The 12,775-nt window shown below is 36.6% G+C and overlaps 3 protein-coding genes across 3 annotated transcripts; 2 read left to right on the top strand and 1 right to left on the bottom strand.

The window, feature by feature from the left end:
• Positions 1-1,082: 1,082 nt before the first annotated feature.
• On the bottom strand, positions 1,083-1,535 carry LOC106329823 (glutathione S-transferase T3-like). Its single transcript, XM_013768448.1, has one exon. The coding sequence runs from the start codon at positions 1,533-1,535 to the stop codon at positions 1,083-1,085; it is 453 nt and encodes a 150-aa protein (XP_013623902.1).
• Positions 1,536-2,731: 1,196 nt separating this feature from the next.
• LOC106332513 (EPIDERMAL PATTERNING FACTOR-like protein 6) lies at positions 2,732-5,261 on the top strand. The gene is made up of 3 exons (XM_013770982.1): positions 2,732-3,219; positions 3,380-3,426; positions 4,877-5,261. The coding sequence occupies exons 1-3, from the start codon at positions 3,063-3,065 to the stop codon at positions 5,123-5,125; spliced, it is 453 nt and encodes a 150-aa protein (XP_013626436.1). The 5' UTR covers positions 2,732-3,062; the 3' UTR covers positions 5,126-5,261.
• A 5,986-nt stretch (positions 5,262-11,247) lies between these two features.
• LOC106328768 (CBL-interacting serine/threonine-protein kinase 11-like) lies at positions 11,248-12,762 on the top strand. Its single transcript, XM_013767277.1, has one exon. It carries the CDS (start codon positions 11,363-11,365, stop codon positions 12,629-12,631), a length of 1,269 nt encoding a protein of 422 aa, XP_013622731.1. The 5' UTR covers positions 11,248-11,362; the 3' UTR covers positions 12,632-12,762.
• Positions 12,763-12,775: the final 13 nt, after the last annotated feature.

Here is a 12,775-nt window from a genome sequence, read left to right as displayed (position 1 = left end):
CGTACCCGGAGGTCCAAAAAACGCATGCCATATCCAGAGATCATATGAAGCAACCGCCTCTAAAGCGATTATTGGTTTTCCAGAACCACGAGAATATTGGCCTTTCCAAGCGGTGGGACAATTCTTCCACTCCCAGTGCATACAGTCGATGCTTCCTATCATCCCGGGAAATCCACGTACCTCTCCAATATGAAGTAGATGCTGAAGATCATCCGGTGTTGGTCTTCTTAAGTACTCATAGCCGAACAAATTTATTATTGCTTCCACAAAATTTTCCACACATAACCGAGGAGTGGTTGCACCGAGCCTGAGGTATTCGTCGACCAAATCAAGCGCAGAACCATATGCCAACACACGAATAGCTGCGGTACACTTTTGAAGTGCAGAGAGACCAAGCCTTCCGGTAACGTCTTGCTTTTGACGAAAGTATCGAACTTCATTGGAGAGGCGATCAACAATTCACATGAACAATGACTTGTTCATCCTAAATCGTCGTCGGAATAGAGGTTCAGGATATGTTGGAGTGTCACTGAAATAATCATTCCATAACCGGATATGGCCTTCTTCACGGCTTCTTTCAATAAATTCTCTTTTTTTTCTTGTCTTCCTTTCTTCTTCGTGATCAATGCCCAGATTCTCGAATGTTTGATCGAAATATTCATCAAAATATGAATCAAAATATTGATCAAACGTTTCATCAAATGAATCATCAAAATTGTTACGTGACGAAGTTGCCATGAAAGAGAATGGAGACTGAAAATATCTTTGTTTTTTGAAAAATGAAAGAGAATGTAGATTCAGAATATCTTTGTTTTAGATTCTTGTTTATAAAAGATTGACGAAAGAAATAGTTGAGAATTTATTTGTGATGAGCTTTCTCTCTTGTGTTTATGATGAGAAATGAGAGCAAGGAAAGAATAAAAAGGCACAAGTTAGACGTTTGGAGAGAAAAGATAGGCAATTTATAATAGATGTTTCTGATGCAAAATTATACAACTCCTGTCCATAAACTCGTGACAGAAAACAACAACACACTGCACTCAGTGACACTGCACTCTGATGCAAAATTATACAACTCCTGTCTAAGCGTGTTCCAGATTGAATCTCTTCTTGTGGTTATTGTAAAAAATTGTATGTGCAAGCTTCAAAACATCGTTCTCGTTCTGGCCGCTAGCTTTCTCCCTAGTAGCAGCTTCATAAGCACCACAGAACTTGCACACAAGTTCGTTTATCCTATGCCATCGCTGCTTGCAATGTTTAGCCTCCCTCTCTTCGCAGCCAGCAACCAGAGGACTTGCCGCAAAAAATGCGGCAATTCTTGTCCAAAAAGCTACAGATTTTTGCTCGTTACCAACCACAAGATCTTTGCTCGTGTTTAACCACGAGCTGATCAGGACAATATCATCATTTGGAGTCCATTTCCGACGTACACTTTTCCCTACAGCCGTGGCTCCATCAAAGTTTGAGGCTTCTGTTCCTGGACTATCTTCATAGTTACTAAACGAAACAGTATGTTGACTGTTATAAGGATCCATAACAGAAGGACGCTAAAGAAAGAGAGGAAGTGGTAATAGATAGAAGAGAACAGAAGTTTTTTGAAGAAAGAGGAGAAACAAGTCGTATGAAGAAAGAGGAGAAAGTAATTTTTTTTATAGAGTATCGAATTAAAGCAAGCATTGATCACAGCCAAAGCTGTCCGAGTGGACTGTTATCTAACACAATAAACACACCATTCATTCCTATCTAACCATCACCTAATCTATTTATTACGTAAACATCAATATGCAAACAACAACCAAAGCAATTTATTACTTAACCTAACACTAACAGAGGATTAAATTTACTTAAAACCACCATCAAGGTACAATGCTTTATCAAACTTTAACAGAGGAAAGATTTGGGTGTTACCTGTATGAACAATCTATGGACCTTTGTCTGATGAACCAGTGTGAAGCCTCTTGATCAATTCCATATGTTAACAAAAAAATAACGAAACATATCAAAACTAAGAGCAGGTTTATACACTATCTATGACGATGAACAAAGACCAAAATATACCTAGTTATTAACCGGCACAATCTACCTCAGACAGCCTCTTCATCATTCCACCTAAAGACAAAACAGTGTGAAACAAATCAAAAAAATGACAGGAATGTGTTTATCAAATTGACGATGAAGAAGGAATGAATCTACCAGGATCATGCATCTTGATTAATCCACCTATAGACACAACAAAACAAAAAAACAAAACAATTCAGAGGATTTATTTAAAAAGATTCTCGATGAAGAATCTAAGACATGCAAACTTCAGAGATTGAAACTTAAACATATATATTTGCAGTTATACCTTTCGATTCGTCTCAGCCGCAACAGTCACCGCTTTCCGTTGTCTCACAGAACAACCGATGGAGAGAGATGTCGCCGATTTTCTTCGACGCGGAGACGCACCGCTAGAGCCGTCGCCGTTTTCTCGAGCAGAGACACCGAGATGAAGAGATTCGCCATTGAATCGCCTTTCGCGAGGAGAGAATACAAACATAAAAGAGAAAGGAGAAAATGAAAACACGGGTCTCGTGACCCCGAAACCGTGCGTGCTTTCGCGAGGTTAATTAAAGGATGCCCCTTCCTTAAATCTCTTTTTTTCTTTATTTTTAATCTCCCTTTAAGCTAACAAACCCACTTAAGCTACCCCAATAAACCTGCTCTTAGGTACCTTCCTTAATTACTTCTCTCTTCCTACACTCTTTCTCTCCTTTTATCTCTACACTCCCAAATTTAATTGCACATTTTTTAGTAAACGCCTCCTTGTTTGCTCATAATAGACTCATTTTCTTTTTAACTTCACTTTCTCAAACACCACTACTCCCTCTCCTTTTTTGAGAGAACCCAAATCATAGGAAACCAAAACACACTTATAAATCATTTTGATTAATCTTATATTTGTTTCCATTTTTATCTCTGATTTTGTAAACCCATCAAGTTTTTTTCATGACACTATACTGGGGGAGTCGTAACTGATCTCTGCTTCTTCATAAGTTGGGTGTTCAGAAAGTTTAGTAATCATGGGATCCCAGAGACCATCATCATCATCATCATCATCATCAATACCATCATCAGAAAAATCGAGAGCTAAATTCATTCTCTTTTATATATTCCTACTCTGCGTTGTCCTCTATGTGTTGACCACTTCCATACCCCCTTCCTCACTTTCTTCTCCATGTAAGCCCTCTTTCTTTTTCCGGTTAACCGAAGATATATTTATTTATATGTCTTGAATATCAAATAAATCAAACATAAATTTCTTATAATATTTGGTTCGTATGTAGCATTGAATCAGTACCGTGCAATCTATATATGTTATGTTTATTCTAAAATGCAGATTTTAGGAACTCTAATTCTGGGAAACTAGGGCACTTCTATGCACAGGTTCGTAAGATTTTTTACCCTCTACTTTCTTGCAGTCCTCCAACATGAAAAATATTAATTTTTAATGATGAGTCAATAATTAACTGAAGTGGTCAAATACTGTGTTTCATATATATATATATATATATATATATATGTATATATATATATATCTAAGCATAACCAACCACATAAAGTCCAAAAAGCTTAGTATAATCTTCTCCTGATTCAAGTATCTTTGAAGGATAAGACTGACGTTGATTCATCATCATCAATGACATTTTAAATAAGCTTATAATGTGGGGGTCTCTAAAAGGACTTCACAACAAAAGAAGGGGGGTGGGGGGTGTTGCTAAAATACGCATGAACAGTCAGCGATTGTGACGGCATGTTGAGGCGGACTGAGCAGCAGAGATGACATGTACTCCTGGGAGGCGGACTGAGCAGCAGAGATGACATGTACTCCTGGGTGTTGCTAAAATACGCATGAACAGTCGGCGACTGTGACGGCATGTTGAGACGGACTGAGCAGCAGAGATGCCATGTACTCCTGAAAAGGATCTCAGCCGTTCGATTCGCTTCAGCACACGAGGACAAGTACAGTAATCGACTTTGGTCCGTTCACCACATATGGGTCCCTGCCTTGCGTTTGTCTGTGTTTCAATCACGACCGAGTATTAAATTGGTAATATTATCAGTTCACTCGCCCCCACGGCGCACGTTACCGTATGACAAGCTTCTTGGAACTTCTCAATCTCTCTGGCTTTGAATATTTTAATCCGTCCCGCACCTCAGTAACATAATAAAAATCTTTACATATATACCATATATTTATAAATTTTTATAACTGTTAGAACCGCATCGCAGTTGTACCGTTTGTCTCGCATTGCTCAATCCGCTGTTACCATTCGAAACCTCTATTTTTTTGGTAATGTGCGTAGCGTTTTTTCGGAGCGGTAATCACCGTTCTTATCTCACATCCCCAGCCCTATCTTCAAATTTTTTTCTTAGCTAAAATGCGCATTTAAACAAGCACACGCGCATTTGAGCTCAATCGTGTACATTTTTGCTAAAATGTGTACTTGAGTAACATAGTTCACTCGCTGTCTTGTAATAATGATAGCAACCGAAATTATTACTTCTTCCGTTTCGATTTAGTTGTCGTTGTAAGGAAAAATTTCAATTTTAAAATAAGTGTTATTTTAGAGTTTCAATGCAAAATTTATTAATAAAATTCTTCATTTTATTTTATTATTGGTTGAAATATAGTTTGGTGTATAGATAATTGTGTTTTTATTTTGGAAATATACAAAATCATATGTTTTTTTAATATGTGTGTATAAACCTAAAATGACAAATAAAATGAAACGGAGAGAGTATTTTTTAAAATATATATTTCATCGTAATAGTTTGGTTTACAGGAAAAACAAATACAATACAACCTATTCTTAATGGTAACTGTATCATTCAGGAGGAGGAAGGCAAGAGTACACTTGTGATAAAGAAGATGAGGAGGATCGGTGACTGGAGCAAAGAGGCGGAGCTACGGAGGATTTTAAGGGGATTGGGGTCATCTCCGCCACGGTGCACCTCCAAGTGTGAAGGATGCACGCCGTGCAAGCCTGTGCACGTCCCGGTGCCTTCGGGCACTCCTGTCACCGCTGAGTACTACCCTGAAGCTTGGAGATGCAAGTGCGGCAACAAGTTGTACATGCCATGATCTTTTATATACGATATATATACTCACATAATATACGTTATATATATATGATTTATATGCAGGTTCATGATCATATGTAATGTCTCTACTCAAATATTTATTATATATTAAACATGCTTCTAGGACAAACCCCAACGTGAAGCTTTGATGACTGATTGATGTTGATGATGCTCGTTTATAGGTCCGTATCTACGATGTTTTGGTAGCATATATATCTTCTTATCTTGTATAATATGCACATTAATTAGTACGTACATGTATGATTGTGGAGTTGTGTTAAAAATAATTAATGAGCATGACTAGCTATGAATTATTGTCTTGTTCGTAAGATGACTAAAAACCTATATTATTGCTCTCTTCAATGTATGGGCTTCCTAATGTCACATAGGTTTAGGCTCATAGTATATTGTCTAATATAATAAGCAAAAAGCCCAATAACCTTGCGTCCCTTAGCACATATATAAACCGATATCATGCATCCTAGTTTTTTTTCTGTTGGTTTGTCCAAAAAAAAAAAAAAGTTTTTTTTTTGTTGGCAACATCATGCATCCTAGTAAACTTGTATAAACTAAACAATCTATTCCCATAAGTCCTTACATTTTGTAATCATGTCAACTTATCACTCAGGTAAGTTATTCATATACAGTGACATGATATTCAAAAAAGAATATGCTAAGCAGCTATGAGGTATCCAAACTACTAAGACAACATGTTTTATACGGATACAGTTTATCTTCAAACAAAGCCATAAAATACTTTTCAAGCATTTCAAAGCGTGGTTATAACTGAATGATTCTTTTTCTTTTCCTGTTTAAATGTAAGAAGTAGGTCTAGGCATAAAATCCATAACCCGAAATCCGAACCGAACCCGAACCAAAAAACCCGATATGTATCCGGTCCAAAACGTAAAAATATCCGAATGGATCTTGTAAAGTGGTACAAAACATATCCGAATCCGAAGTGTTATTAACCAAACCCGAACGGGTAACCCGAAAAACCAAAAAATCTGAAAAATATCTGAAGAAACAGATCCGAATATCCAAAATAATATATAATATAATTATATGAAACATGAATATATACTTCAAATATTCAATTTCATATTTATTTTGATATGGTATCTAACAATAAGTATTTAAAATTTAAATAACTACCTTAAATACTTAATTATATATAAATAACTATATATTTCTTATGTTTTGCTTTTAAGTTTTAGATTTTATTTCGGGTATATCCGAACCGATCCGATATAACCCGAATCCGAATGATATATAATTACTTTATGGGTTCTATGATGTGATACAAAACCGACCCGAACCCGATGTGTTATATCCGAATCCGCCCCGTACTTGCAAATTTACTAGAATGGAACCTAGGAGGTGTTATAAAAGAGAACCGAAATCCAATCCAACCCGAATGCCAACGGGTACCCGAATGCTCAGGCCTAGTAGGAAGCTTTTCATGTAAAACTTTAATAAACTCTTCGATGGAAGTTTTATTTTCCCAGAACGTATCCCGTGACATTTTGTACCCAAAACAAACGCGATATGTGAAAATAATACTTTCCATGTTCTATCTTAGACTACTTACAATGGCTAGTTGAATAAAAAGTTTCTAACTCTTAAATGTATTGCAGTGGTAAGTTGAAAAACAAAACATGCTTCGGTGGATTCATTCTTAGTTGAAAACATTCAACGGTGTTGAATTCATGAAAGTGGGGACCAAACAAACAAGTGTCATCAACTGATTGGATGGTGGTGAATAATATTTTTTGATTTAAAAATTTAATATATATATATAATGTTTTTTATTGGTTACAGATATTTTTGGTATTTTTTCACCCTAGGAGTATTATTTAACTCAACATTTTGATGATATAACAAGCTTTATATCTAATATTTATAATAAGCTTTATATCTAATATTTAATATAACATTCATTTTTTAAAACTCTATAATATTTGGATATCAAAAATACATATTCTATGAAAGAAATTTCAATGGTAATTATGCCCTCTTTCAAAAAAAAAAAGCAATAGTAATTACTTTGATATTCACCCATATTTATTATTTGAAAAACTATAAAGTATTATTTATTTTTAAAAAGTTGTTTAGTTATAGTTATTTTAATTAAGTTATAATTTCTTATTTTTGTTATTATATAATTATTCAAAAAATTGATGGAGGTAAGTTGTTGAATCTTTTTAAACAATACCATTGTAAGTGTAAAATTTTTATGGATGTTGAATTAATAGGTGTAGAAAAGAGAAGATGAGGTAGATTGTTTTTTTTTTCTTTTTTTTTTTGACGTTAGATGAGGTGAATTGTTAAAAGGTGTAAATTAGGGTATTGAATATTTCCAACCAATGTACATAGTCTAATTACTAATAAAAATGTATGTTTTCTTGGTCCGTCGAAAACAATAATACTATATACATGTAGACGATAATCATAAAAATAATTAGTCTAATTGGTTAAATATAGATAAATAATTTAGTCTCTAATCAGATTATATAATAGATAAATAATTAGTCTCAGGTGAGATTAAATAATTATAATAGTAATACTAGCGTATCATCACCGATTTTCCAAAATCAACGGGATATGTGGAGGGAGCTGCCGGCCCATATCCTGAACCGTCCAGCTGGAAGCCGGTGTCAACTTATTCCACCGTTGAGATATTGCCACGTGCTATCATTTCCTATTGTAATAACACCTGACAGCATCCCATGCAATATTTTTTTTTTTTGAAATGAATTCACTAACCAAGTCGCTATCTTTTTTTTTTTTTTTTTTTGCTATCTTCACAACCAAAATAATAAAAATCACATGAGATGAGGCACGCATATACAAAATATTCATTTATTGATCTATTTTTACCATATATACAAGCTTCTAAGAGCAAGTCCATTCGTTAGAGATTTTTATGGGCTCTAATGAATAAATTAGTAATTAATTTTGTGATCTGAAAAATTTAGAACCCTTGTTAGTTCAATTAAATTTTTCATGGTCCAATGGGAGAACCTCTTTGAGGTTCTTAAATATATATATATATTTTTAAAGTTAAATTATTAAATTTAAATTTAACAAAACTTATAAATTATTGGATTTCATAAAATTAAAACAAATATGACATAGAACATATTAAAAATAGAAATACAAATTTATAATTAAAATTTTTAAACAAACATGAAAAAAACAAAGTAAAACTTCCTATAGAATTTGACACAAAAACTAGACAAACACTAGGACACTAGAATCAAAATCCAGGTCAGGGTGAGAAGTGTTTTTGAGCATATTTACCTTAATGACCAGCTCAAAGCGTACAAGATCTGAATCTAACGTTGTGGGAGTGTAAAGCTGAAAAGCTGAGTGATATTGTCGAAGTTGGGATGCTGAACAACCAAATTCCACTGCGAGTAATTCATATTGTAGTTAAAGTTTGTGATTGTGACCTTCACACGCCAGTACTCTTTGTAGTTAGTTTTCACATGCCAATGAACTCTGATGGGACACATATGCTGTGTACATTGCAAGAGCGGTTGGAGGTTGTTCTTCCCACGGCTGTTGCGGGGTCTTGTGCCCAGGAGCTAATCACACCGCCTCGACAACAGTTTGATATATGTTGGTTGTATGGAGTTCCCGGTAACAAGTCAACGACGGTGGGGGTTTTCTTGCAGCAATGAGGAATGTTGCCTTTGAACTTAGAACAATCTCCTTGCTCTGAGGCTTGTGCACCAACCATACTCCATATCACTTCCTTTTTATACCAACTCCATCCTAGTTGCCAACCTGGGGCTTGAATGTGACGGTATTGTTGAAAATTGAAGATCGATACAACAGCCTGACGATAGAAGAAAATATTATGAGTTGGTTAGTATGGCAACTATGAACACAAGAATTTGATTATATAACAAGTGGTATTGAGGGATGAAGTTATAAATATTTGTTACCACATAGCCATCAGCAGTCCAGCTAAAGATATCCCATTTTATGGTGATGTTTCCAGCTGGATCAAGTGCATCATAAGCTTATGTGTATAAGATGATACAAAATAGGTGAGCTCATAACCAAGAACAGAGCCAAATCTAGAAAGAACCCAAAAACATTTTTTTTCTTTCTTATCAATTGGTTAAGTGAAACAGAACAGATCAAAGCTTATGCATGCAACAAGTTGACCAACATCGTCATTACATGGAGATGGAGGTTCTAAATGTCAAATTCCTATATCTGTTTCCTTACTTTTTTACTTGTTTAAATTGATTCAAGGGATTTATTAGAATCAAACACTAATTGTCTCAGAAAGCAAAGGAGCCAAAGGTCATAAGAGAGAAAACAGATATTGAGAGCCAAACCTGTTTGTGGTGAAGCTGGTCCAAGAAAGATGGGAGCTTTATACGTCCTAACAACATCCTCAATCATGTCAAGAAGATCAAAAGAAGACGAACCTCGATCATGTCGATGAAGCGGATGATGTTGGGGTGATTGATCTTCCTCGAGATGAAAATCTCCGACATCGCGATCTCCATGGCGATCTCCTTGATAGCAACCACGTTCCATCTACACCACCGAAAACGATCCCCACTCAATTTGTTGTCTCCATCGAAGAGAACAAAGAACGAAGACGAAGAGACAACGAAGAGGAAGAGAGAAAATGCAAAAAAAAAAAAAGTCAATAATAAAGTGACACATATAGGGTTTTTAACAACTCTACTTCCTCTTAATTAGGCAGCGGTTCTTTCTGATTTTAGCATTTTTGATTTATTTTTTTTGCTTTTTCACTTTGGAACCCCTCCTTGGAACCACCAATGGAGGTGGTCTAAATAGTTCCATAAGTTATGAGGTGTTGTTAGGTGAAAAAATCACGCGTAATGCAAATAAAAAGAAGTAGAAACCCTCGACAGTATAATGAGTGATGACAAAGACCACGTAATAATTTGTGTAATTGGTGGAATTTTATTAGTTCGAGGATAAGAACGAGATTTTTTATAAGATCTAAATAATTAAATATATACATCGGGATAAAATTACGCAGCTGGATGGAATACTCCATAATCTGGTCTCAGATTCTACGAGAGTGGGATGAGACATCTGACCGTTTCTATTTTACTCGTCTTAAAGACATGATTTTAGCTTCAGTTAAAACTCCTGTTTTAGGCATCATCTATATCTGCTTTTACCCTTTATTCGATTGAGAACTTACCCCTTTTTCTTAATTAATCATTTTAAGACAAATAACGAATATTCACGCGTTTCAGCTCCTCTTAAATACCTAAGCAACCGCTTTTAAAATTCTTATTCCCAGTTGAACAAAACTTAGGTTCACCCCATAGGGTAAACTTTTAAATTCACCTCTCATTCTAGAACCAATCAAATTACCACGTAAATAATTAATTAAAAAATATTAAATTTATTTTAAAATAACTAAAAAAAATAATGCTAATTTTAACAACGCTGACACCGCCATCTAAACCGTAAACCCGAAATCTTAATTTTTTAACCCTAAACCGTAATTCTAAAACCCAAACTCTATACCCTAAACCCAAATCCTAAACCCTAAAACCAAACTGTATATTCTAAACCCAAATCCTAGACCCTAAACCCAAACAGTAAACCTTAAATCCAAACCTTATACCCTAAACCAAATCCTAGACCCTAAACCCAAACCGTATACCCTAAACCTAAATATTAGACTTAAAACCCAAACCGTAAACCCTAAACCCAAACCCAAACCCTAAACCTAGATGCTATAAGGTTTGGGTTTAGGGTCTAAGATTTGGGTTTATGGTTTGGGTTTAGGGTTTATGGTTTAGGGTTTATTGTTTGGGTTTAGGGTATACAATTTGAGTTTAGGGTATATAATTTGGGTTTAGGGTATAGGATTTGGGTATAGGGTTTAGGGTTTAGGGTTTGGGTTTAGGATTTAAGGTTTAGGGTTTAGAATTTAAAATTTAGGGTTTACCGTTTAAGTAACGGCGTCATCGGCATTAAAATTGGCGTTATTCTGTTTTTTAGTTATTTTTAAATAAGTTTAATATTTTTTAATTAATTATCTATATGGCAATTTGATTTGTCATAAAAAGAGAGGTGAATTTAAAGGTTCACCCTAGGTCTTGTTCTTCCCAGTTCCATACAAAGCAAACAAACAACAGCAAAAAAAAAAAAGACAAGTTAGCATACGTGTTCACAAGTTTATTCAGACCAATCATCTCTCAGACGACTTCTGGCTTCTAAACCTATGCCGGAGATCCAGATTGTCTCCGACAACAGCAACACCAATGCCTTGTTCGGAAAATACGAGCTGGGGAAGCTTCTCGGCTGCGGCGCATTCGCCAAAGTCTTCCACGCACGTGACCTCCGCACGGGCCAAAGCGTCGCCATCAAGATCCTCAACAAGAAGAAACTCCTACTCACAAACCCAGCCCTAGCCAACAACATCAAACGCGAGATCTCCATCATGCGACGTTTATCTCACCCCAACATCGTCAGGCTCCACGAGGTCATGGCCACGAAGACAAAGATCTTCTTCGCGATGGAGTTCGTCAAAGGAGGAGAGCTCTTCAACAAAATCTCCAAACACGGACGCCTCAGCGAAGATCTCAGCCGCAGATACTTCCAGCAGCTGATCTCCGCCGTCGGTTACTGCCACGCGCGCGGCGTTTACCACCGCGATCTCAAGCCGGAGAATCTCTTGATCGACGAGAACGGCAGCCTCAAGGTATCCGACTTCGGTCTCAGCGCGTTGACGGATCAGATCCGACCCGACGGGTTCCTACACACCTTGTGCGGCACGCCTGCTTACGTGGCGCCCGAGATTCTCTCCAAGAAGGGGTACGAAGGCGCGAAGGTCGACGTGTGGTCATGCGGTGTCGTATTGTTCGTTTTAGCCGCTGGTTATTTACCGTTTAATGATCCGAATATGATGAGCATGTACAAGAAGATTTATAAAGGAGAGTATCGTTGCCCTAAGTGGATGTCTCAAGATCTGAAACGGTTCATCTCTCGTCTTCTTGATATTAATCCCGAGACGAGGATCACTGTTGATGAGATTGTGAAGGATCCTTGGTTTGTTAAAGGAGGTTTTAAACCGATCAAGTTCCACGATGAGATTGATCTGAAAGGAGGAGGAGGAGGTGAGGTGGAGGGGGTGAAGAGTTTAAACGCTTTTGATCTCATTTCTTTCTCGTCGGGATTAGATCTCTCCGGTTTGTTTGCCGGTTGCAGCGAATCAGAGAGGTTTTTGTCGGAGAAGTTGGCGGAGGAGGTGGAGGAGTTCGCGAAGGAGGAGAATCTGAAGGTGAAGAAGGAAGAATATGGGTTTGAGATGGAAGGGCAAAACGGGAACTTCATGATTGAGATTTATATTTCGCGGCTGAACGATTTGCTCGCGGTGGTGGAGGCGAGGCGGAGAGGTGGCGACGCTGGTTGCTATAAGGAGATGTGGAATAACAGACTGAGGGTTAAGCTAACTAGCGTTTGCGATCAAACGCCAATCGCAACTATTTGAAATGATGTGCCTTCAAATCAAACGCCTAATCGCTGTGGTTGAATTGGCTGGATTGATTTGCGTTTTACTACGTTTTTAGAAGTATCACCCAGAAAAAGGGAAAAAAAAAACATATTGCATTCTTTTTTTTTTTTTTTTTTTTTT

The sequence above is a fragment of the Brassica oleracea genome, chromosome C3, assembly GCF_000695525.1.
Source record: "Brassica oleracea var. oleracea cultivar TO1000 chromosome C3, BOL, whole genome shotgun sequence".
Lineage (NCBI taxonomy): Eukaryota > Viridiplantae > Streptophyta > Magnoliopsida > Brassicales > Brassicaceae > Brassica > Brassica oleracea.
This window is presented reverse-complemented; position numbering and strand designations above follow the sequence as displayed.